This window comes from Aphelocoma coerulescens, chromosome 5, assembly GCF_041296385.1.
Source record: "Aphelocoma coerulescens isolate FSJ_1873_10779 chromosome 5, UR_Acoe_1.0, whole genome shotgun sequence".
Taxonomy (NCBI): domain Eukaryota; kingdom Metazoa; phylum Chordata; class Aves; order Passeriformes; family Corvidae; genus Aphelocoma; species Aphelocoma coerulescens.
The window spans coordinates 22,408,727-22,434,615 of record NC_091019.1 but is presented as its reverse complement, the minus strand read 5'-3'; the positions used below and the strand labels follow the sequence as shown (position 1 = coordinate 22,434,615).

Below are 25,889 nucleotides of genomic sequence, written 5' to 3'. Positions count from 1 at the left end.
TGCATTACTGCTGTTAGGCGTAATCTGTGCCTAATTCAAACCCTGGAGTATATGGCTTAAGCCATAAGTACATACAGAATTCCATAGAAGTTCTCAAATGACGTATCAACAACCCATAGATTATAGCAGCACTGTACACTTTCATCATCTGAGTCTTCTCAGATTCCCTACTCCTTTTCCTTCTGATTTAGTTAAAACCAGCACCAATGGCAGAAAAGAAAAAGAACATCTGCAAACATTATAGTAACACTATTTGATTCCCAAACCCCAAAGCCAAGAAATTCGCTAAGCAGGTTCACTCAATCCACTGCTACTCCTCATCTGCCCAGAGGTGCAGAAACACAAAGCAGACAGCACTTGCTCACACTCTCTGGCCTTGCTTTACTCTTAAAAACACTGCAGAAAGAAGAGGTCAAGCTTCTGTCCCTCCTGACTGCCCCCTCCTACCTCCAGTCTAATTCTTGAAGGCCGAGGATAAAGAATGCCCCAGGGCTAATTTATCATCTTAGCAATGATGTGTAACAAGTCTCTTCCAAAAATCTGTATTAATAAATGTATAATGCATCACATTCAATGCAACAACATGGTGAAATAAACTAAATATACAGTCGTGGCAATTAAAGAAAGGGCAAGAGAGAACCTCTGGAATCAGCATCACAAAATATTATCAAATTCTGAGCCACAAAGAGATGCCAAGCTAAGTAACTCAGCCATTTATCTCCCTCTCAGATAAAACTCAAGCAAATAGGTGTCCTGTAGGGACAGAACCACCAAATTAAAAGCATACACTTTCACAGAACACCATATGCCCTTTAACAAGTATCCATGAGGAAAAAATGAAAATCAAGACCTCTGTGTAACCAAATAAAAACCAGAAATACAATTTCTATCTTTCTACTTTCCATAGTAGAGGGGAGAGCTACATCCTAACACACTTGCAATTTCATTTCTTTAGTTGCATCATCTTTCACCATAGCTCAGGAACAGCACACTTGATTTATCAAACAATTACCTGCCTCATGTCTATAGTCTCAACAGGAAGATCAGAGTTCAAAAATTCTGCCTGCCACAAAGACAGCTTTTGTTACTGTTTCTGGTAAGTGAACTTTAACTGGGTAAACTCAATTTCCCTATGTATAATAGATAAATAATAGATGCCATCCTTGCAGAACATTCAGAATTAGCTCAAATACATACAGCATTTCAGAAAGTAAAACTGCCAAACAGAATTCAACAATTATTATATAATTAACCAGGCACATTTTTAAACACACATGCCAACATTTGAGCTTCTCAGACCACTGACAATCTCACCAGGAACTTACTACTGCATCTGCTGGCAGTGCTGTTTATTGCTATGGCAAAAAGCCTTCATACTGTGAAATGAAGACAATTCTGTAGCTGATTTACAGTCAAGAAATCTCTTTTCCCAGTAGGCTGTTTCCATTAAGTTAATCTAACACACCACAACTTAGTTATTGGTTTAAAGGCAGTTTCAATTGCTTTTACACTTTTATCATCCAGAGCAAACACACCAATTTAAATCAAGCATGTGTCGATTTATTGGCATCCTTGCAAAAGTCGCCCATGAATTTAACATCAATACAAAATGACACCTTACATCTGTCTGTGCTGGCAGGCAAAGCATGAGTCAAGCAAGAATAAAGGAAAGAACAGCTAAATTAAAAATCCTGTTTATTACATAGATCCTCAACACCCTTACCAGCCCATCAGCCATTCCTTACACTCTTTGGAGCTTCTCAGTGGAACTGTGTGGCTTAACAGGTATTTTCAATCTTTAGTAAACAGAAACCACAAAGATGAGGCACTGTTAAGTTCCACATTCCAATTTTTCTGAGAGAGAAGAAACCAGAAGAATTGTTGGCCCATAAGCTCCTAACAAACAACTGTACTGAACAATACTTTGTGGGACATAGTTCCCATTTTCTTTCCTGCTCTCACCACAACTGTTTCATCACACAAAATCTCAAGAACTGCTAAAAATATCCTTTAACTCTATCATAAGCTTTTCCATAGCCTAACTTAGCAGCAGTAGGACTCTCCAGAAGTACTTTTTCCAGTTTAGTAGCCCCAGATGTGAGCTACCAGGAGATGGCACATCTTTGCCTTCTTCAGAAAGGCCTCAATGTCCAAACAGCCCATGGGTTGGCTAGCCAGCATCCCTAGCCATCGTCTTAATTATTTGCTCCTGCCCTAAGCACACTTGCAGTGTTCTTGGACGTGTCCTGTCAGAAAGAATAGAAAAAAAAGAACAATTCACATGACTCAGAATCTAAGGAAAATGCTGTTTTCCACAGTGCATAGTAGAGCTGCATTGTTGCTGGCTTGTGCCACAAGCTTGGGGGGATAATTGTCCTACTGTCATTCTTCCCCCAAAGCTCAGGTTGGTACCTATTTGAGCTCTCCACAAAGGCCTTGAGCAGAAAATAACATCAATTTCTTTCAAGTGTTCTCAGAGCTGTATTGTGTTTTTTTTCAGCCACATCAACTCCCAAGAGAAATTTTGAACTTACAAAAGCCAAACACTTTGAATGTTTAATAGCCCTTGTGTTAAACATGTAAGGAAAAAAATGAGAGGATTTCTTAGAAAGAAGGTATTGTATGTAACTTTATTTCTCTTCCTTCTAAGAAGGAATTTAAACGTAGTTATTGTCCTCAGCCTCCAGATGGTAGGCTGCTTTGGTACAATACAGAAAGTTCACAAGAAATACTGATCTAACATGAAACTAAGCCTTGTCATTATAGCTGCTTCTGAGCACCACCAATTGAAAGTCACCAAGTGAAATTTATTTCTGCTTTGACAAAAAGAGAGAGAATTGCTTTGAAATGTACACTACTGGTTAATTTTTAACTAGAATCACAGTTACAGTAGACTCTCTTATATAGTAAGTCTGGTGTGTCTGTATTCCAGGAGAGATTTTGTAACCTTTGTTTCTTGTTACGCTGCCAAATCTTACCCTAACACTAAAGGATAACACGTTCCCAGAAACAATCTCTGTTTGCTAAAAAGTTACCTTGGCTTGTCTTATTCAAGAAACATGCAGGGCCGAGAAAATTCACAGCTGGGACAAAACCCATGGCCTATTTTACTAACAACTACATTATAAACAACTGGAAAAAAAACATTTCTTAAGCTAAAGCAGCAAGAGGCAATGGTGAAACTTACACTGGGGTAACAATGAAATGCATTCACGTTCTTTGAAAGTACTGACTTTGTGTGTCCTGCTGATCTACGTATTTCAGACATCTACAGTATGAGTGATTTTAAAGCGTCTCTGTGTACTTTAAAATAAATTTAAATAATTTCATTTAAAACGAAATAGTAACAAATTAGTTCACATACCATACCTAAAGACAGTAAAACCCATTTAACTTTCCCTGGAGAGAGAAGAATCAGTGCTTTGAAAGTATCAACTTAAACTTCAGAGTCAACCTGAACTTTCAGTATTTCCTCACTATTTCAAGAGGATTTATGACCATAATTTGTGACAGACCCTCACATCATGCTAGCAGTAGTTACTAGGAAAATAGCCCCCTAAATCAATGACAGACTGACTGAAATGGCACTGAAATGCACTTGAGGACTCCTACACAGCACATTTCCCTGTCATAAAATTAGTAAGTGATTTTTTCCTGCTACATTCTTCATATAACCACAGCGACAGGTTTCACTAGCTTTAGGTTATCTCAGGAAAACAGTATGGATTAAAAGCCACTTTAGGGTTGTGCTCTAATGCATTTTTTATTTCATGCTGCATCCCTAGTTTCAAAGATTTGTAACCATCCCACTTCCTTGTGTCACACTTCTCTGTTCCCCTTTCTGTATCCTGTGTTCATTAGTATCAGGCAAATAGCTGTTACATTAAAGAAAACTAAGATACAATCTCACAATTTTGGGAAACATTCAAGCGCATGACAAGACACAGTTAAGCAAGCATTAGCAAGTAAAAATAATTCTTGCTTGAGATAGTTCTTAAGCAAGAATTATCTCAATTTACTTGAATGTTTTAAGGCCCCCACATGAAATACCCACTGTGCAATATTAAGAATCCAAAACTTACAATATTTTCACGAAAATGAAAAATCATTAAATACTTTGCATGAGCAAGAGATTCCCCCCTTTGAGGAAACACCAAATGCAGTGATTATTTTGTCTTTTCACAGTGAAATGAGAGTCAAGTACAAGCCATATCTGAAACAGGTTTATCATTATTTCAGGCCACATAAATAAAACCACTCCTGACACCACCACATACAGAGCAAGAACTTAGCTCTACAGCAAAATTATTTCACAGCCAAAGTATTCAAGATCTATTATAACATGCCAAACCTCAGTGAAGCTTTAGTACTGCAGAAGTTCCAGCAGATCCCCAATCGTGCAGAGATGCATTTACATATTTGTAAGATAAGCACATCAAAATACTTTTAATAGCTAAAAGTCAGGCATCTCCTTACAGAGTAGGGATGCTCAGAAAGGGAACTAAATCCACGGAGAGCCTCTCATAGTACATCCATGCTCCTTCAAAAAGGACAGATGAACTGTCATTAAAAGTACTGTCCAGATCAACACAACAAAACCTTCCTACTAAGGAGGAGGAACAAAGGCAATGCCATTAAGATCTGTAACCAAGACTCCTTAACTAATTATTAAAAATGGTACATCTGTAGCAGAGTTCTTCCACACACATTAAGGAAGGCGATTACTCATACCAAACATACAATATATAAAAAGAATCACTGTCTCTCAAACGAGGTGAGTGAAAACCAAACTCCAAGTTAGAACTTATTCCTTAGTTTTGTCATGAAGTCTTACTTTCCTAAGAATTCCAAATGCAAAGTTGTCCCTTTTTAAAAATATGCCTTTCCATTATAGCCTGTTAAGTTAATGTAAGGGAATCCTTTAAGGAGCCTTCATTTAGGACTCCTAGAAGTTGATCCCCCCCCTTCCCCCCCTCAAAGCTACATTAGCTTCATTCAGTCAAGCAGGAATATGAACATCTTTACACAAACATAAATGTTCAGAAAGGAACGAACCACACTTCTGGTTTTCAGAAACATTTTTAAAAGATGGTGGCAAGGTGTATGGAGAAGGTGGACCCTGAGATATGAATGGTATCTTTTTGATACAATGCAGACAGAATAAGCAGTACATAATACCCACATAGAGCTCCAACTAAAAATATAGAATGATGATGCCAGCAGAAAATGGTCGGTTCTCTTGCTCTAAATGGCAGTTCTAATAATTGCAGGAGGTTTGAAAAGGTGGGTGGCCTAATAAGAAGAGGCCCTGAGGTGATGTTCTGACAGCCTTGGCCACACTGCCGAGTTTTCTAAACTACCTAGGAAATCGCAACAACTAGGCTTCGGCTTGCTCATGCACCGGCGTGATGTATTCAGGCAGACCACATGCAGCAGCAAAAAGACAGAAGTCTTGCATATGCAGCCCGAACTCCCCGTCTTGGGCGAGACAAAGTCGGGAGCGAAGCCGCACGCAGGAGAAACGGAGGAGGAACGGACACCGGCCCGCTCCCCACGGATGCTGCAGGCAGAGCACCGCATCCGTTTATTTTGCGATTTAAAAGGATTACCACACTCACTTAAAAACGGGATGGCCAAGGGAAAGAGGAGGGCAGGCTCCGTGCCCGGGACGGGGCACCCGGGCTGCAGCTCGGGCATCGCCCGCGGGGCTGGGGCGGCCGGACCCCCGCGCCCCGGCCGGGCCGGACCCGACCCGACCGCCGCCTCCTGCCGGCCCCTCCGCCGCAGCGCCACCCCCGCCGCCCACCTACAGCCTCACATCGGAGCTGGGGCGAGGGGGGAAAACACAGGGCACACGCACCAAACTCGCCTTCCCCCCACCCCCTCCCTGGCCCGGCCAAGAGTTTGAGCGACACCCGACACCGACCCCTCCAAACTCCAAAGAAATCCCTGCCCGGGACCTCGGAAGGACGGGAGTGGGGGGCGTCGAGGGGGGCGGGCGACTTTTGTCTCTCTTTTTGCAACTGTGCGCATTTACCTGAGCCACCCCTGAGGGAAAACCTCCTCGCCCCTCCAGCCTCGTCCCCCAGCGGCATATGTCCCAAGGGAACAGGGAGGAGAGGCCTCCTTTTCCTGCGCACCCTTTTTGCAGGAAAGAGGGGCGAGGAGCAATAGTTTGGGGGGGTTGGGGGGGGGGGGGGAGAACCGACGCAGGCAGCCTCCCGTCCTTCTCCCGCCCCGTCTCGTCCATGTGCGCGTCCTCTCCCTCCGCGGGAGCCTGGCCCCGCTCCCGCCCCTCCCCGCCGCACTCCCGGCGGAGCGAGGGGAAAGTTTGCCCAAGTCCGACAACAAAAGGGACAGCGGCGCTCGCCTCCCCGTCCGCCCGGGCCCCGCGACGCTCCGGCGAGCTTACCCCCGGCCGAGCCCGGCTCGCAGCGCAGCACCGAGGCGGCGAGGAGCCGCAGCAGCAGCAGCAGCGGGAGCGGCGGGGCCGCCGCCGCCTCCATGTTGTGCCGCCGCAGCAGCTGCCGGAGCGCACCGAGCGTCTCAGGCAGGCTCCATGCTCGGGGCGCTGCGCTCGGCGAGGAGGGAGGCGGGGAAGGGGGGAGGCGCTGGAGCCGACCCTCCTCCTCCTCCTCCTCCTCCTCCTCACGCCGCCGCCAGGGAGGGGGCTGGGATGGAAGATCCCGGCTCGCACCGCAGCCCGGGAGCGGGCGGGGGCGCACCGTCCCGCCGCGGCGCGTCCCACGCGTGGGAACACCTGGCCGCGCGGGGAGGGGGTGGGGCTCCGGGGCTTTCTTCTTTATCTTGTTAACTCGTTCCTTCTGGAGCGATTACTCCAGAACCAGCCGGGAAGGCTGGAGAAGATGGCTCGCTGCGTGTTCAAAAAGCAACGTTTCGGCGGTGGATTTGGAAGTTAAGAGTGGGGACGCCCGCCCCTTTTTCTGTCTCCAGGAAAAAGGGTGGTTGTTTTCTTCCCGACTGGAGGTTCGGTTTTGCCTTTCTCCTCCCACCAAAACAAACATTTTATTAAGTCACTCTTCTACAGAACACCAGTTGTCAAAGAAAATGCATTCAACAACAGTCTTTTGTTGCCTTCCCCCCCTCCGTGTTAAACATGCCACCTGCTCCTGTAAACACATTACTACCAGGAAAGAGGCAGAAACTGCCCGGTGACATGGGACTTGTGTAGTGCCGGGGCCGGGTACAGAGGGCTGAGCAGCACCCGGCTCACACTGAAACATCCCGCACCTTTCACAGGCCAGATACTGCCCCACGCATCCCTCACAGGGGTAAAAACAAAGGGCGTAAGTCAAGAATTTTCATTTAAGTGTCTATTTTCCCTTGTGCTGTCACTGATTTGGCACTAAGAAGAAGGATTGCTAGATGGCGTTGTATAGAGGTGGAAATCACAAGGGTCCACCTGGCATCCCCTTTAAGCGATTTTTGCAAAGCTCAGAGCAGCAGCCATAAATCACAAGCAAGCACTTAGCAAACGGATGTTACATTTAATAGTTTTGTTACATTTCAGAGTTGAGTGACTTCCAGGTTTCCCCATTGCCAAGTACTAATTTGTCTGCCTTGCTGTAGACGCTACAGCAGCAACTGAGATTTCTTCTTGGTGCCCCATGGACCCCTGCCCAACTCAAATACCAGGATCAAATATTCAAGGGTTGGTTACTCCATTGCCAACGTCCCCTGCAAGGGAAAAGGCAAAGTGTTTTGATTTGGTTTGTTTCTAAAGTCAGCGACATTCAAGTTGGCTCAGAAAGCAGTTTAAAAATTCAAGGAGTTACAAAAGGCTTATAGTGTGGCATTAAAGATCACCTAAAAAGGGGAAAGATTTTGTTCTATCTCTTGCTTCTGGTTTAACATACAGAGAACATTTATTTTAAAGAGGGCTCATTTTAGGCAGCATTTAAAACTTAGAAAAATCTCAACTTCTTTGAAGGCAGGAAAAGTAGAAATTGGTCTTTGGTGATAGATCTGTAATAAACTGGAACCCAAACCTAGGCTGGAAAAACTTTGTGTGAACGCCAACTGAATAAGGGGTTTGTTTTGCATCTGCTTAAAGAAATTGCCCAACACCAGATAAATGGCTTGAAGAAAGATTTCTTTGTTGAAGACAGTGATTGGACTTTACTTTTGATGGGTCTGACCTCCTGCATCGTGGAAATTACCCAGCAGTCCTGGCATCACAGTAGCTGGGGTTAATTAGAGGCAGAGAAAGGGCACATGAAGCAGTTGTACTTGCAGCAGGCAGTGGGGAACAGTGGTGTACGTATGCCATCCCAAACCCCAATCAGCTTGGGGGCCATATACAAAACTGGCTTGTGTGCCTGCAGGGAGAGCTGGGCTGTCCTGTGATGGCCTCCATGGCACCAGGGTAATTGGCTTCCCTGCTCTTCCAGGGACCAGCTGCTGAGATGACTTGTCCCTCACTCCAGTGCCAGCACCAAGCCATGTGGAGGGGGTGAGTCTGCCCACAGGCTGCTGGAGGGCAGCAGCAACTTCTCTTTCAGCTTGCAGGTGCTCCCAGCACTTGGTAACTTGGGTCCTAAGGTCCCATACTGGGATGCAATATGCCTGCTGCTATCCTTGCTCCATCCAAGAGTTGCTTATCCCCCTATCTGACCCTGTCAAACTGCATGGTCAAGTTAGGAATGGCAGCAGTTTATACCAAAAGGGAGAGACAGCAGCACGTGAGCAATTAGCAGATTGGGTAATAGGCCAACTCAGGCTAAAACAAAATGAGGAGATCAGACCATGGAGGCAGGCAACTAGGGAAGAGAATCTTACCAGGACACACCTTTGGGGCTTTGACCATGACACCTCTGCTAAAAAAACATTAAAGACATTCATCTAAAGCACTGGCAGATGCAGTAGCAGCCACAAACACAGTCTTTCTCCAAGCTAGAAGATGCCATCTTAAACTCAGTTAATATGTTGTAAGGGGAATTTGGAGGAAGTTAAAGCTGTGCAAATCTGAAGTCATGAGCTGAGAAAACTGCCTTCCACCTTTTTTCCAGCCCTGCAAAAATTCCTCCAGCAAAACTAGGGGAGGCAAAGCTGTGACATTCCTGAAAGTCTGATGTACATATTTTTGCAAGAAAGTAAAAAACAATGTGAAAATAAACAAACCAAAAAATACTTACCAGGATAGCGAAAGCATAGTTCTATCCTTCCTTTTAACTGAAGAAAGAAGGATCTCTTTTCATACTGCTGCATCTCACAGTGCCCAAGAATGCAAAAAAAAAAGCCAATACCCCATTTCATCTAATATTTCTTGTTTAATTCTGAGCACATCACAGTCTAACATCTCCTCAGTTTCTCTTCCTACAATAAAAGAGCAGAGGGAATAATTTGCCTAACTTTCATAATTTCTGTTTATAGTTTGATGTAAACTGCAGCAAGTTTGGAGCCTGATTGTAGGAAGCAGGAAAGGGAGGAAATCCAGACTGGGGGCCCAATCCCCTGCCAAGGTGTAAAAGCAGATCAGTTCCTGCATTCTTCCACTGCCACCCCAGATGGAGAAAGGAGGGACATGCAGAGATATAGCAGGGAAAACAAAGAGCTGTTTCTGAGCACCCAGAGATGTCCTCCAGGATAATGTAGCCATCCTGCCATAGCTGGGAAGCTTGGTTTGACTGAAATGCTCCAGATGTTTCTACATGTTTACTCCTCCTGGATTTCTCCTTCCCACCCTAGTTGACAGTATCCTTCTCTCCCAGCTGCCAGAGCTGTCTGAGCTCCTGTGGAGCTAACATTTCATGACAACTGCAGAAGGCCCTAAAGTGAATTTACTGTTTTACAGCTGAAACCCAGGTTTATTTCATGGTGAATATCAGTACCAAGACACACATCTTTATTCCTCTGGGACAGTGCAGTTCAGTCAAGATGAAGTCACTAGACCAGAATAGACTGAGGCTGCTCTTTGGTGCTTTGCAAAGGAAAGGTAACGTGATCAGTAAAAAACAAAGACACCATCAAAACATTTTCCTTCTTCTAAGGCCATATGACAAAATAATTTTCCTCTACCCATGTCTCAAACACTTCTTCACCCTTTCGCTCCCAGCTTCCATCTAGAAAGCAGTGCCCACCTAATTATGTGTAGGGACCTCTATTCTTTATCACCCTCTATCAGAAGAGAAAACATTTACAGGTAATCTAGAACAAGTCAGAAATTACAGCAGAAAGTATTATCTGGATACAGGTTCGCTCATCTCCTCAAAAAATAGACACACTGAGAAAAACATATATACACATTCATCTCTTTAAGATTTTCCCTCCTGAGCAGAAATCTGAAGAAATCTTGGTAAGGGGTGGGTTTAGTTTTGAGGCTGCATGGGGCACTTAGGTGTTGCTTTGAAAAATGTGGGGTTTTAGGTGCCAAATAATACTTAATATTTAAACCTAAATCACTGCACTGCCACTCATTAAGCTGCCTGAAAGGGTGGGAAAGTGTCACCATCACCACCTTCTTATCCATAAAGAAAATGACAGTAAGAAAAGTAATACCTTTGTTTATATCATGCAGCTTTTCCCTGGTATTGCACAAGGATAACAGCCTAATTTTTTCAAACTAATTATTCCCCAAAACATCTCAGCAGCCCGACTTTGTGTGGCAGTTTTCTTCCCCTTCCTTCTGCTCCTTCCCCAGATCAACTCTGACATGAACTGAACAGTTAAACCACCACAGTCTGCCATGCAGACACAGATTAAAATCAATGCTCTTTCAGCCTGTGGTTTGTAAGGTCCTTTTAAGGCAGTCCTAAAAGAAACAATGAAAAGGAAGTCAAACTTTAGTGCATTTAAAATCTCCGTACAGAACTCTTTATGCCTATTGGGAAATCTTTAAGGATTGAAAAAGCTTGAAAACTTAGGATGCTCAGTGTAAGGTTAAAGTTAAATATCGAAGGAAACTACTCTTTTCAAGCAGCCATGTAAAAGAGCACAGGTGTATTATAGGTATAACTGGAGAGCATTAGGCACATCATTATCTTACATCATATTATATATAAGCTGGAGAACTTTCCTGCATAGAGAGGGCTCCAGTGCCACACCTGAAATTGCAGCCCCAGCATTTCCAGAGCAGTGACCCCAGCGAGGTCAGTTATGGACTCACAAACAGGACTGGGAAATCACAAAAAAAAAATTGTTTTGTCAAATAGTTATGGCATATTTCAAGGGAAGACAGTGCTGCAGATCACCTTCTGGGACCACAGAAAGAGACCAAGACAGAGAATGGCAATCTTTCAGCATTTGCCAGTGTTTGAGATTTCCCGCAATGCCCATGGCCCATCTGCCAACAGTTTCTGCTCCAAGAGGGATAAATGGGACACACATGCCAGGAACTCAAATACAGGGAAATCAGGAGACACTGCAAGCCGAGGGATCAGAGTGCTACAGGACAGAGGCTTCCTGGCAGAAATGAGTTTAAGGAGAGAGATGGCTCACATAGGTTTGTAAGAGGAAAATGAATATTAAAAAAAAAGTCTGACAGATGTCCCACTGCTAGCTCATTTGAAACAACATTTAAGTGAGACAGTGAGTGTAAAGAGCCTGTTCCCAAATCCTCCTGCTGGCTAGCAATGTCAGGAACAGAGGGGCTGACACTGCTTGAGAAACATGTCACCATAAAAAGTTCTGAAAACATAAAAATAGTTCAGTGGGTTTTTTTAGTGGTGATTCTTGGACTCTGAATGCTTTTCTGGTTACAACTACACTCCCTGCTACAGCTACCAGAACAGCAGTCACCACATTTCCCTGCACTGTATGAGCTAAAGTTTTTCTTTAAAACATCCATGAGAGCTACATTTGCAAAGCTGCTTGCAAAATTAACCATTAGTCATCAAAGTTCTGTATCAAAAAGAGGAAATATTGTGAAGGGGCATGGAAATTCATTTGCAGGGGAGGGAGAAGATGACCATCTTCAGTGTCTCAAAGTAGGAGTCCTCTTCTTTGCCCTGTAAAGGCAAAGTTGTGAAGGATCATCTTTTATTACAAGCAACATCAATATTTCTGTAGCAAAAGCAATAGCAAAAATTAAAGAAGTCATCACAGAGATAAATATTGAAGAAACACTAAAAAAATCCCTATATGAATCATTTGGGTTGGAAGGGATCTTTCAAAAATCCTCTAGTCTGATACCCCTGCAATGATTAGCAGGGATACCTTCAACTAGACCAGGTTGCTCAGAGCCCCATCCAACCTGACCTTGAATGTTTCCAGGGACTGGGCATCCACCACTTCCCTGGGCAACCTGCTCCAATGTTTTATTACTCTCAACGTAAAACATTTCTTCCTTATATTGTGGTGGTTTAACCCCAGCCCACAACTAAGTACCATGCAGTTGCTTACTCCCTGCCTTCCACCATGCCGTGGGAAGGAGAATCAAAGAACAAAAAAAACTTATGGATTGAAATAAGAAGAGTTTAATAATTGAATTAAAATAAAACATTGTAATAATAACAATGATAATAGCAATAACAACAGTAAAAATATCAATGAAAAGGAGAGAGAGGAGTAAACCCCAAGAAACACAGGTGATGCACAATACAACTGCTCACCACTTGCTGACCAATGCCCAGCCCATCCTCCAGCAGTGACTGGTGGCTCCAAGCCAACTGCCCCCAGTTTCTATACTGAGCCTGACATTTTATGATACAAAACATCCCTCTGGCCAGTTTGGATCAGCTGTCCTTGCAATACTCCTTCCCTTCTTGTGTACTTCCTCACTGGCAGAGCATAGAAAACCAGCAAGTCCTTGAGTTAAAGTCACACTGTTTAGCAGCAACTAAAATACCAGTGGCATCACACTGTTCTCATACTAAATCCAAAGCACAGCACCGTACCAGCTACTAGGACAAAAATGAACTCTATGCCAGATGAAACCAGGACACTTATATCTAGTCAGAATCTATCCTCTGTTAGTTTAAAACCATTACCCTTTGTCCTATTGCAGCAGGTCCTGGTAAACAGTCTGGCCCCATCCCTCTTAGAAGACCCGTTTAATATCAAAAGGCTGCAACAAGGTCTCCCCAGTCTTCTCCAGGCTGAACAACCCCAATTCTCTCAGCCTTTCCTCACAGCAGAGGCCCTTCAGCCCTTTAATAATCTTTGCAGCCCTCCTCTGGAGTCACTCCAGCGAGTCTGACACCCTTTCCTGTGCTTGGGACCGCAGAGCTGGATGCAGTACCCCAGGCGGAGCCTCACCACAGCACAGGGAAAAGGGTAGCATGAGGAGCCTTCTCCAAATGCAGTATTCACCAGATAGAACTGCCCTGAGGATATAAGAACAGATGCTGAATGGGTCATGGAAAATTGACGTGATTTAGGGTAGCATGTTTACATGCCCTTGCACTGCTCCAAACATCTCTGCACTGCACAGGTGTCTGGGTACCAAAGAGAGCAACAAGCGGTTGTTTTGAAGGAAGAACGAACACAATTCCTACTCATACGTCTGCCAGGTTCTGCCTCACTTTACACCCCAACCAACTGCTGTTGGTACACACATGTTAAACAGTAGTACATGACACGAATACATGACTGTCATATTCATTCATTCTTTCAGTGACAAAGCTCACTTCCACCATTAAAAGCATCAACCAAGTAGAACTGGAAGATGAAGAAAGAGTATCAGAACAACCTGGTGGTTATGTGCCTCCCTAAATATATTACTGACAAGGTCACAGATGGAGGTAGGTTTTTTGACATTTTCAGCATTAGATGTTTCTTTTGCTTTTGAAAGCTGCTCTTTCACTTTTTGAAACACAAAAAATGTTATAAGCAGGGGTAAAGCTATGCTCAACTAGTTACCATCTGACTAATTTTTGTGGGTGGTTAAGATGCCAGGCAAGACTTGCTCTGTCCCAGCAAGATGGAAATATGCAGTGGGAAATGCCTTTATGATATGGCTCAGTGCCATGACTATTTAGATATTAAAATGGTGGATGTTGAAATCAGCCCTGAATGCAGTTACATCAATTCTACCTGCCATCTACTCACTGAGAATGCTGGGAGCAGTTCTTGCTGGGATTACACTGCATGCTCCTGGTGGCTGCCAAACAAAGTAGAAGTTAAGGGAGGGAAAAAAAAGGAAAGCGACCTGTGTGGGAAAGTTGCAGACTAGTGTAACTAGGGGGAAAAAAAGCCCTGATAAAGCTTCCTACACGATTTATGTGTTTCTAGATGTCAATATATACAAAAATTAATTGCATTTAACATTCTCTTGAACAGTACCTGGTCTGCACTTTGTAAAAAATAAAATTATATAGAATCATAGAATGGTGTCGGTTGGAAGGGAACTTAAAAATCAATTAGTACCAACCCCCTGCCACAGGCAGGGACACCTTCCACTAGATCAGGTTGCTCAGAGCCCCGTCCAGCCTGGCCTTGAACACTAACAGGGATGGGGCATCCACAGCTTCTCTGGGCAATCTGTTCCAGTGCCTTGCCACCCTCACAGCAAAATTTTTTCCTAACATCTAAGCTAAACCTACTCTCTTTTAGTTTGGAGCCATTGCGCCTTGTCCTGTCACTACATACTCTCATAAAAAGTCCCTCTCCCTCTTTCCTGTAGGCTCCCCTCAGGTACTGGAAGGCCAGAACTAGGTCACTGCAGAGCCTTCTCTTCTCCAGGCTGAAAAACCCCAATTCTCCCAGCCTTTCCTCATAGGAAAGGTACTCCATCCCTCTGACCAACTTGGTGACCCTCCTCTGGGCTCGCTCCGACAGGCTGATGCCCTATCTGTCCTGGGACCCCAGAGCTGGATGCAGCACTGCAGGTGGGGTCTCACCAAAGCAGAGCAGAACAGAGGGGCAGAATCTCCTCCATCGCCCTGCTGCCCACGCTGCTTAGGATGCAGCCCAGGATTTGGCTTTCTGGGCTCCGAGTGCACACTGCCTATCCTGAGTTTGCTGTGTGGCAAATCAGATGGCTGAAACTCTGCCTGTACAGCCAAATGAAGTTCTTTCGGCGGTCGTGCCGCAGCGTGACGTGTTCCTGAGGGCCGGCGCGGAGCTGGAGAGCCTGCAGATGGCAGCCTCGGGGAGCGGCGCTCCTGGAACCGCAGCCTCGCAGGGCCGAGCTGGCACCTACGATTTCAGAGAGACTGCTTGTAGCACTTCTCCATGTGGAACACAGAGGGGGTTTCGCCATTACTCTACTTTTCACGGGGTTTTATTTTTAAATTATTAGTTTTTCCTCTCTCATCCCTGTTGGACAATGCACATTGAACCGAATCAGAGCTGTGTCAGCAGCTCGAGGGAACTCTGGACAGTGGTGAGGGACTCACTGCTATGGGCAGTATCCAGCTATAACAAGGATTGCTGCTGCTCCTGGAAGAGTCCTAATTCAAGATAAGTTAGGAGTCTAGTGATGCAAAACCTGAGCTCCTATTGGTCTGTCAACACTATTTAAATATTCATTTTCTTTTACTGACAGTCCAATATTAATTATAAAACGAACAAACTTTTGGTCACACAGAACTACAAAACCTGTTCTCACTTCAGAGTTAATTTGACTTTCAATCTCTCATGTGCCAGCAGGTGGCTGTTGAATTTGTATTGTAAACAGCATGGGGGAACTGAACATGTTGAACTGTATCCACAGTGATAAGCAAACACAACACCACTATTTCTGTGAGCTTCTCTATCCTCTAACCATTCATTCTTGTAAACTGGTTTTGGGGCTGGATTTTCTGCATCTGTTTAGTTCTTCACATAGTTTGCACCTTACAAACCTATAGCATCCAGAAGAGAAGCTTAAAGTCATGATTAGGGCTATCATCCTGCTTCAACAAATGGCATCTGCTGCAAAAGTAGCAGAGCAAGCTGTGGGTAATCCAGGAAACTCCTGGAATGCATCGAGAGTAAATTCTTAAGTCAGGTAATAGACATCCCTGCCAAAGGAGATGTGATACCAGACCTGTCACTCCCCAGCACAAGTGAACTAATTGGTGACATCAAGATTGAAGTCAACCTGGGCTGCAGTGATCCTGCATTGCTGGAGTTCATAATCCTGGGGAATATGGGTCAGGCTGAGTAAAGTCAGGCCACTGAATTTTAGGGAAGCAAAATTCCTAAGTTTTGCTTCCTAAGTTCAAGTCAATAAGACCCCCTGGAAACCACCCTCAGGGACAAGGGAGCAGAGCAGAGCTGGCAGATCTTCAAGGATCTCACTTTCCACAGAGCACAAGAATTCTCAATCCCCACGCATGAGAAATCAGGAAAGGATGGCAAGAGACCACCATGGATGAGTCAAGACCTGCTGGTCAAAATAAAAGGGCAAGAAGGAAATGCACAGGCAGTGGAAGCAAGGAGAGGTATCCTGGGAAGAATATAGGGATATTCTTTGTATGTGTAGAGATGGGGTCAGGAAGGCCAAGGTGTGGCTGGAGCTGAACTTGGCAAGGGATGTTAAGAATACTAAGACGGTCTTCTATAGGTATATCTGCCAGAAAAGAATGTAAAAAAAGGTACTACTTCTGATAAATATGCCTGGCAAACTGGGAACAACATACAAGGTACTCCATTTTTTGTCTCTTCACTCTTCCCACACCTCTTGAGTGAGGCAGGGCAGGGACTGAGGGAGCAAAGTCCCTCCCACTGTAAGAGAAGATCAGGTTTGAGACCAGCTGAGGAACCACCTGAAACATATATTAAGTCTATGGGATCTGGCAAGATGCATACCAAAGTCATGAGGGATTTGGTTCATGTAGTTGCCAAGCCACTCTCCATGATATTTGAAAAGTCATGGCAGTCAGGTGAAGTCCCAGGTGAAAAAGGGAAACATTGTACCTATCTTAACAAAGGGTAGAAAGGGAGGTCCTGTGAACTACTGACCTGCCAACCTTACCTCTGTGCCTGGGAAGATCGCAGAACAAATCCTGCTAGGGCTCAGAGCAAACTGATGTAGATGAAGATGCACCTGCTCAATGCAGAGGCATTGGACTATATGATCTTTAAATTGTCCCTTCCAATCCAAATAATTCTATGATCAGATACTGGGCATTTCTGGACTTCACAGTTTTCCTCCACCCATCTTTGCCTGATAATAAAAGTACACATCAAAAATACAATATTTGCACAACACAAATACATATTAGACAGGAGTTTTGACAGAGTAATACAGCAGGCACACACAGGCACAGGAACATGAAGCTGAAACACCATCCAGGAGATCAGAACTCACACACAAGAATTTATGTAAGGCTCATAGTTGTACTAATGAAGTATCAGCATGGCCTCAATCCAATTAAAATAGAGAACACATGATGTTCTGCTTAGGAAACAGAAGGATTAAGGTTTCATTACTTGTTGGACTTCTATGAGATGAAAACAATGGTTTCAGCCAATGCAACAGAACACTCTGCTGCCAAGGAGGATGTGACTGAGTTAATGTCTTCATCCTCTTCACTCAAGAGCAAAATGGGGTCTTTACAAGAAAATTCTATCAGCTCTATCTTCAATATAGTGACTTCACTTCATAAACAGGCTAGCCTTGAAGTTAACTTTGCTGTACTGATTTTCACAACCCTCCACCACACACACATCCAGCATTTCTGACTTTCCTTTGCTGCTGTCTTCCCTGAGGGATTTTGTAAAACAAGCATTTTAACTCCTCAGTGTGGCTGGCTGTCTCGGTTTGAAAGACAGGTGTCTGCTAAGGAAGGCAGAAGCCTCCCTTGGAGTGGCAGATGTAACCCCTTTCCCTTTGAGTTATGATTTTGGAATCAAGGGTCTTTAGGCAAAGATGTGGGAAATAGGAATAACAGTTCTTTACTATATATATATATAGATAGATAGATAGGTAGATATATAACCAGTCGAACAAAACAACAACAACTATGACAGTAACAGCAAACACAAACCCAGTCCCAGCCTTCTCGGCTGTCAGGCTATTTCCCCTCGGGTGCAGTTCCGCTCGCAGCCGACAGGGATCGCTGGCGGCTCCCGGTGAGCAGGGCAGGTGCGATGGTTCTCCCGCGGCTGCAGGGGGCGCTCTGGAGCGAGCTCGGGGAGCACGTGGCTGCTTTGGTGCCCTGGGATCCCGGGGAAGGATGGAACAACGGAGCTCCACAAACCGGTAGGCAGCTGGTCCCGGGTTCCCGGAAACAGCAGGCTGGACTGGTAGGCTGGAGCGGCAGGCACAAACACAAATCCCGGGTGGCAGACGAGATGTATCCAAAAGGGGAACCCCCCGGGGCTCCAGGCAGGCAGGGTAAGCACGGCTACAATGCAGCGAAGGCTCGAAGCAGCAGCGGGGCAGGGCGGCCGCAGCCCAGGCTCCAGCAGGGCAGGGAAAGCAGCTTTGGGGTCCCCGGTGTTGTTTCCAGCAGAAAGGAAAGACGCCGAAAACGGGAACCAGCAGCTCCTTTCTCTGCACCTTCTCCCTCCAGACGCTGAGAACCAACTGAACTGCCCGCCAGGTGAGAACAAAAGCCTGGCCGGGCCCTTTTGTCTTTCTTAAGTATGGCTATCTCCTCTCAAGTATGGCCATTTATCTCCTAGCAACATGCTATGGGAAAAAATTCCTTTAACAAAAAACAAAAAAAAAAAAAAAAAAAACTAAAAACAAAAAAAAAACCTAGGACTAAACTAAAAACCCCAACATTATCCACCCCGAATTTTTTTCCATACTAACATGTTACATGAAACTTAACTTTTTAACCATATAAATACAAGCATCACCTAAATTATATACATATGTACATGCTGATACTGATACAAGTACAGAGCCATGGGTAGTTCACCCTAAAACAAGGTCCCCTTGCGGTATGCATCGGGTCTCTCCATCTCTTTGCATCACCCACCAGGTGCAACCTGGTCCCTGAGCAAAAACAACCCCACAGATGGGTTTGTCTTTGCTCAAGGCAGACTTTACCCAAACAGTTTTTCCAAGCATACCTCTCATGTGCACCACTGGAACCTTATCCCCATCCGTCGTTTGTAGGGGTTCGGATTGGGCAGGGCCGGCTCGGCTGGTGGAGCCTCGGGTGTTAACTAACCAGGTGGCTCTTGCTAAATGCATCTCCCAGTTTTTGAAACTCCCCCCACCCAGTGCCTTCAAAGTGGTTTTAAGCAGTCCAGTACACCGCTCAACCTTCCCAGCTGCTGGTGCATGGTAAGGGATGTGGTACACCCACTCAATGCCATGTTCTCTAGCCCAGGTGTTAATAAGGCTGTTCTTGAAGTGAGTCCCATTGTCAGATTCAATCCTCTCAGGGGTGCCATGCCTCCAAAGGACTTGCTTTTCGAGGCCCAGGATGGTGTTCCGGGCAGTAGCGTGAGGCACAGGGTAGGTCTCCAGCCATCCTGTGGTGGCTTCTACCATTGTGAGCACATGGCGCTTGCCTTGGCGGGTTTGAGGCAGTGTGATGTAATCAATCTGCCAGGCCTCCCCATACTTGTATTTGGACCACCGCCCACCATACCACAGGGGCTTCACCCGCTTGGCCTGCTTGATCGCAGCGCATGTCTCACAGTCATGGATCACCTGGGAGATACTGTCCATGGTTAGATCCACCCCTGGGTCTCGTGCCCACTTATAGGTGGCGTCTCTGCCCTGATGGCCTGAGGCATCATGGGCCCATCGAGCTAGGAACAACTCTCCTTTATGTTGCCAATCCAAGTCTATCTGGGACACCTCTATTTTCGCAGCCTGATCTACCTGCTTGTTATTACAATGTTCTTCATTAGCCCGGCTCTTGGGAATGTGAGCATCTACATGACGGACCTTCACAGATAGCTTCTCTACTCGAGTGGCAATGTCTTTCCACTCCTCAGCAGCCCAGATTGGTTTTCCTCTGCGCTGCCAGTTTGCCTTATTCCACCTTTCCAGCCAACCCCACAGAGCATTGGCTACCATCCATGAATCAGTGTAAAGGTAGAGCTTTGGCCACTTCTCTCTTTCAGCAATGTCCAGAGCTAATTGAACGGCTTTGAGTTCAGCAAATTGGCTCGATCCACTTTCTCCTTCAGTAGCCTGTGCAACTTGTCGTGTGGGGCTCCATACAGCGGCTTTCCATTTCCGGCTAGCGCCTACAATGCGGCAGGAACCATCAGTGAAGAGGGCATATTGTCTTTCACTCTCTGGTAGCTCGTTGTATGGTGGGGCTTCTTTGGCACGCGTCACCTGCTCCTCTTCTTCTTCAGAAGATAACCCAAAAGTCTCACCTTCTGGCCAGTTCGTAATTATTTCCAAGATCCCAGGGCGACTTGGGTTTCCAATTCGGGCGCGCTGCGTGATGAGGGCGATCCATTTGCTCCAAGTAGCATCGGTGGCGTGATGCATGGAGGGAACCTTTCCTTTGAACATCCACCCCAGCACCGGTAGTCGGGGTGCCAGGAGGAGTTGTGCCTCAGTTCCAATTACCTCTGAGGCAGCTTGGACTCCTTCATAGGCTGCCAAGATTTCTTTCTCTGTGGGAGTGTAGTTGGCTTCGGACCCTCTGTAGCTTCGGCTCCAGAATCCCAGCGGTCGGCCCCGAGTCTCACCAGGCACCTTCTGCCAAAGGCTCCAGGACAGGCCATTGTTCCCGGCTGCAGAGTAGAGCACGTTCTTCACCTCTGGTCCTGTCCTGACTGGGCCAAGGGCTACGGCGTGAGCGATTTCCTGCTTGATCTGGGCAAAGGCTTGCTGTTGTTCAGGGCCCCAGTGGAAATCGTTCTTCTTGCGGGTAACCAGGTAGAGAGGGCTCACGATCTGGCTGTACTCAGGAATGTGCATCCTCCAGAAACCTATGGCGCCTAGGAAAGCTTGTGTTTCCTTCTTGTTGGTCGGTGGAGACATCACAGTGATCTTATTGATGACCTCAGTGGGAATCTGACGTCGTCCATCTTGCCACTTCACTCCCAGGAACTGGATCTCTCGGGCAGGCCCCTTGACTTTGCTCTTCTTGATGGCGAAACCAGCTTCCAGGAGAATTTGGATTATTCTCTCTCCCTTCTCAAACACTTCTGTTGCGGTGTTCCCCCACACAATGATGTCATCGATGTACTGCAGATGTTCTGGGGCCTCACCCTTTTCCAGTGCAGCCTGGATCAGCCCATGGCAGATGGTGGGACTGTGCTTCCACCCCTGGGGCAGTCGGTTCCAGGTGTACTGCACACCCCTCCAGGTGAAAGCAAACTGAGGCCTGCACTCTGCTGCCAGAGGAATGGAGAAAAATGCATTGGCAATGTCAATGGTGGCATACCACTTCGCTGCTTTGGACTCCAGCTCATACTGGAGCTCCAACATGTCCGGCACAGCAGCGCTGAGTGGTGGAGTCACTTCATTCAAAGCACGATAGTCCACAGTCAATCTCCATTCCCCATCAGACTTGCGCACAGGCCAAATGGGGCTGTTGAAGGGTGAGTGGGTCTTGCTGACCACCCCTTGGCTCTCCAGCTCACGAATCATCTTGTGGATGGGAATCACAGCATCTCGATTCGTCCGATACTGCCGGCGGTGCACTGTTGAGGTGGCAATTGGCACTCGTTGCTCTTCCACTTTCAGGAGCCCAACTGCAGAAGGATTCTCAGACAGTCCGGACAGGGTGTTCAACTGCCTAATGCCCTCTGCCTCCACAGCAGCAATCCCAAACGCCCACCTGAGTCCCTTTGGGTCTTTGTAATAACCATTCCGGAGGAAGTCTATGCCCAGAATACATGGGGCCTCTGGACCGGTCACAATTGGATGCTTTTGCCACTCCTTCCCAGTCAGGCTCACCTCAGCTTCCAAAAGGGTCAACTGCTGTGATCCCCCTGTCACCCCAGCAATGGATACAGGTTCTGCCCCCACATGTCCCGATGGCATTAAAGTACACTGTGCCCCAGTATCAACCAATGCATCATATTTTTGTGGCTCTGATGTGCCAGGCCATCGGATCCACACCGTCCAGAAAACCCGGTTCTCCCGTGCCTCTTCCTGGCTAGAGGCAGGGCCCCTCTAGCCCTGGTTATCATTCTTTCCCTGGGCATACATACTAGAGGTACCTTCGAGGGGATCTGACATATCATCCTCCTGTCTGTAATACCTGGCAGCTCGGTCACGGGAGGCTGAGGCTACTTTCACCTTAGCGGAACCCCCTCGGTTAGTGCCTCCCTCCTTGAGTTCACGCACCCGCGCTGCCAGGACAGAAGTGGGTTTCCCATCCCACCTTCTCATGTCTTCCCCATGCTCACACAGGAAAAACCACAGCTCAGCTCGTGGGGTGTACCCTCTCTCTCTCGCAGGGGGACGACGGGCTCTGACCTGGGGGCCTGTGACTCGCACTGGTGCCACACTGACCTTCCTCATCTCCTCCATCTCCTCCCTCATTTCCTTCCTCATCTCCTTCATCTCCTCTTTGAGGTCCTGGACCACAGCAGAGACATGAGCTTTCAGCGGACCATTGACCATGCTGTCATAATTCCTGAGCTTGTTGGCAACAGAGCCCACTGTTTCTCGGTTATTGTCAGCATCAATGGTTGCAATGAAGGTGGTGTATTGCGATGGCCCTAGTCTTGCCAGGTTCCACATCATCTGTCCTGTGCACCTGACCTTATCGGGGTCATTACCGTGCTGTCCATCCCTCCCAAAGAGTACCTCTAATACTGCCACCTCTCTTAGCTGTTGGATCCCTTCCTCAAGTGTCTTCCACTGCATTCTATGATGGTACTCCTGCATTCTCTCTTTGTGAATGAACCTTTCTCTCACACTCATTAAGAGCCGGTCCCAGAGAGAAAGGGGTCCTGGCTCCCTCACAAATACCTGGTTCACACCTGGGTCCTGGGTCAACGATCCCAGATACCTTGCCTCACCACTATCCAGTTGCACACTTGTGCCCATAAGGTCCCAAACCCGAAGCAGCCAGGTGGTATAAGGCTCACGCCCCCTTTGCACAATGTCGTCTCGCATACCACGGAGACTGTCGTACGAGAGGGACTCAATGATGATTTCTGGCTCTGGCTCACCTGCTGGTTGTGAGGGCCCTGGTTCCCCATCATCATTAACTGGTCGTACTGATTTGGTCTTACACTTCCTCCTTTGCACAGGGGCGACTGCTGCTGGCTGTACTTGTCCTTGGGGTTCAGCTGAAACCTGGGTGGTTGTAACATCCGTGGGTTCCACTGCTGCACCGTCAGACTCACCCTTTTTGGGGCAGGGGGAGGTTTTTTCACTAGCTGAGGAGGTGTATTCCCTTAGCAATTGGCATATCCCCTGGTGCACCTGGCCCATCTCCTGGTGCACCTGGCCCATCTCCTGGCACATCTCCTGCATCCCTTTCGCCAGTACCCCCACCCATTTCGGGTAGTCCATTTCTGAGGTGGGCTGTTGGGCGGTATCTGGCTGTGGGGGAGGGTCTCTAGTGTCTGGGGCTGTGTCAGGCTCTGGGGCTGAATCAGGCTCTGGGGTAGGATCTCTAGTGTCTGGGGCCATGTCAGGTTCCGGGGCAGGATCAGGCTCTGGGGTAGGAACTTTACTCTCTGGGGCCATGTCAGGTTTTGGGGCAGGATCAGGCTCTGGGGCAGGATCTCTAGTCTCTGGGGCTGGTGTCTGGGTAGTTATCCAAGCCAATCTCAACTTATCCTTGAATGCTAAATAGAGTAGGCCTACCAGCAGCAGGTGGTTAGTATTCAGAGGGAATCTAAACCCTTCGAAAATTGATGGGGTGGGTCCAAAGAACTGGTTGAGGGGTTGGGGGAAAACTTCCCCTGGTGTCATTTCCTCACAGAAGGTACCATTGTTAACATAACCCCAAAAACATGCGCTCAGTGTGTGATAGCCATTTATCCACGTGCCCACATTCCGGAGGAGGTTAAAAACCCAAGAATTCCTCACCTTCTTGACCCATAGCACAAGCTGGATAACAGCAATGGTAGCCTTAGTCAGAGGACCCATATTCAAGTAAGGAGCTGCAAAGGGGAAGAATATAGACACGGCCACATGCCACCCGAACCAGGGCAAAGTAGACCACATAGTGCTGCCTACCAAGGTTCCTATATCCAACACACCAAATTAAGTTATCCAGGAACTGTTATTCCTTTTTCACCTCTCTCTCTTAATGCCCTCAGGCCCCACATTGGGCGCCAAGATCTGTCTCAGTTTGAAAGACAGGTGTCTGCTAAGGAAGGCAGAAGCCTCCCTTGGAGTGGCAGATGTAACCCCTTTCCCTCTGAGTTATGATTTTGGAATCAAGGGTCTTTAGGCAAAGATGTGGGAAATAGGAATAACAGTTCTTTACTATATATATATATAGATAGATAGATAGGTAGATATATAACCAGTCGAACAAAACAACAACAACTATGACAGTAACAGCAAACACAAACCCAGTCCCGGCCTTCTCGGCTGTCAGGCTATTTCCCCTCGGGTGCAGTTCCGCTCGCAGCCGACAGGGATCGCTGGCGGCTCCCGGTGAGCAGGGCAGGTGCGATGGTTCTCCCGCGGCTGCAGGGGGCGCTCTGGAGCGAGCTCGGGGAGCACGTGGCTGCTTTGGTGCCCTGGGATCCCGGGGAAGGATGGAACAACGGAGCTCCACAAACCGGTGGGCAGCTGGTCCCGGGTTCCCGGAAACAGCAGGCTGGACTGGTAGGCTGGAGCGGCAGGTACAAACACAAATCCCGGGTGGCAGACGAGATGTATCCAAAAGGGGAACCCCCCGGGGCTCCAGGCAGGCAGGGTAAGCACGGCTACAATGCAGCGAAGGCTCGAAGCAGCAGCGGGGCAGGGCGGCCGCAGCCCCAGGCTCCAGCAGGGCAGGGAAAGCAGCTTTGGGGTCCCCGGTGTTGTTTCCAGCAGAAAGGAAAGACGCCGAAAACGGGAACCAGCAGCTCCTTTCTCTGCACCTTCTCCCTCCAGACGCTGAGAACCAACTGAACTGCCCGCCAGGTGAGAACAAAAGCCTGGCCGGGCCCTTTTGTCTTTCTTAAGTATGGCTATCTCCTCTCAAGTATGGCCATTTATCTCCTAGCAACATGCTATGGGAAAAAATTCCTTTAACAAAAAAAAAAAAAAAAAAAAAAACAAACCTAGGACTAAACTAAAAACCCCAACACTGGCAAATTGGAGTAAGATCTGACAGAGAGGGCAGAGATGGTTGGGGTAAATTCAGGCCATAAGAAAACAATTTAGAAGCCAAATTATGAAATTTAAGCCAAACTGAAACATGACAGTGGTTACCTGTAGTAATCAGGGGGAGCAAGGAATGAGCTGAGACAAGAGCACAGGCTGCTCCACAGGTTGTTCAGCCATATGCAAGAAGAAATACTGTAGATGCAAAGTCTCTGAAATCACTCAGAGGAGTATTTGATGCTGACAGTAGTGAAATGCACTGAAACAGAAAAGCAGGGAAGGAAACTGATAGAGAAGGAGAAAACTATAAAGTCTCAGAGTCTCAGGAGAAGGAAAAGGGAGAAGAGCAAAATAAGTTGTTGAACACAGAATGAAATGAACAGAATTCGGATCCAATGAGGAAAGAAGTTCATATGCACCTCCAATCCTTAAAGGAAGCATACCTAACTCACAAACTGTCCTCATGCAGAAATGGCATGGAGAAAGAGACTAAATCTTATGGTTCTTCAGCAACCTCTCCCACAGAGAGGGAAGCACGTAGATTCTGGAAGAAGAGATACAAATTACAAGCAATGATGGTACCGATATATAGAGATGAAAATCAGAGAGGCCATGGCAGAAAGTAACATACAACTAACAGAGAAAAAACCATGTTAAAGCTTGCATTTGTACAATATTTATAAAAGGAAAACAAGTGATGAACAGATCTATTAAGAGACATTGAGAGCTCCTATTAAAAATCACTAAGCAAGGAAGTGTTTAATGAATTTTTTTGCTTCAGTGCCTATTAAAAAACCATTACAGATCAGGCAGTCAACAAAATTAATACCAGTAACATCGGAGATAA

The 25,889-nt window shown here is 46.6% G+C and overlaps 1 protein-coding gene across 1 annotated transcript in view; it reads right to left on the bottom strand.

The window, feature by feature from the left end:
• The window catches only part of LRP5 (LDL receptor related protein 5), a 142,276-nt gene extending 135,669 nt beyond the window's left edge, over window positions 1–6,607 (bottom strand). Inside the window, exon 1 of the mRNA XM_069017089.1 lies at window positions 6,413–6,607. Coding sequence (XP_068873190.1) covers window positions 6,413–6,506 — 94 coding nt within the window. The 5' untranslated portion in view covers window positions 6,507–6,607. The remainder of the gene's footprint in view (window positions 1–6,412) is intronic.
• Between the last annotated feature and the right edge of the window lie 19,282 nt (window positions 6,608–25,889).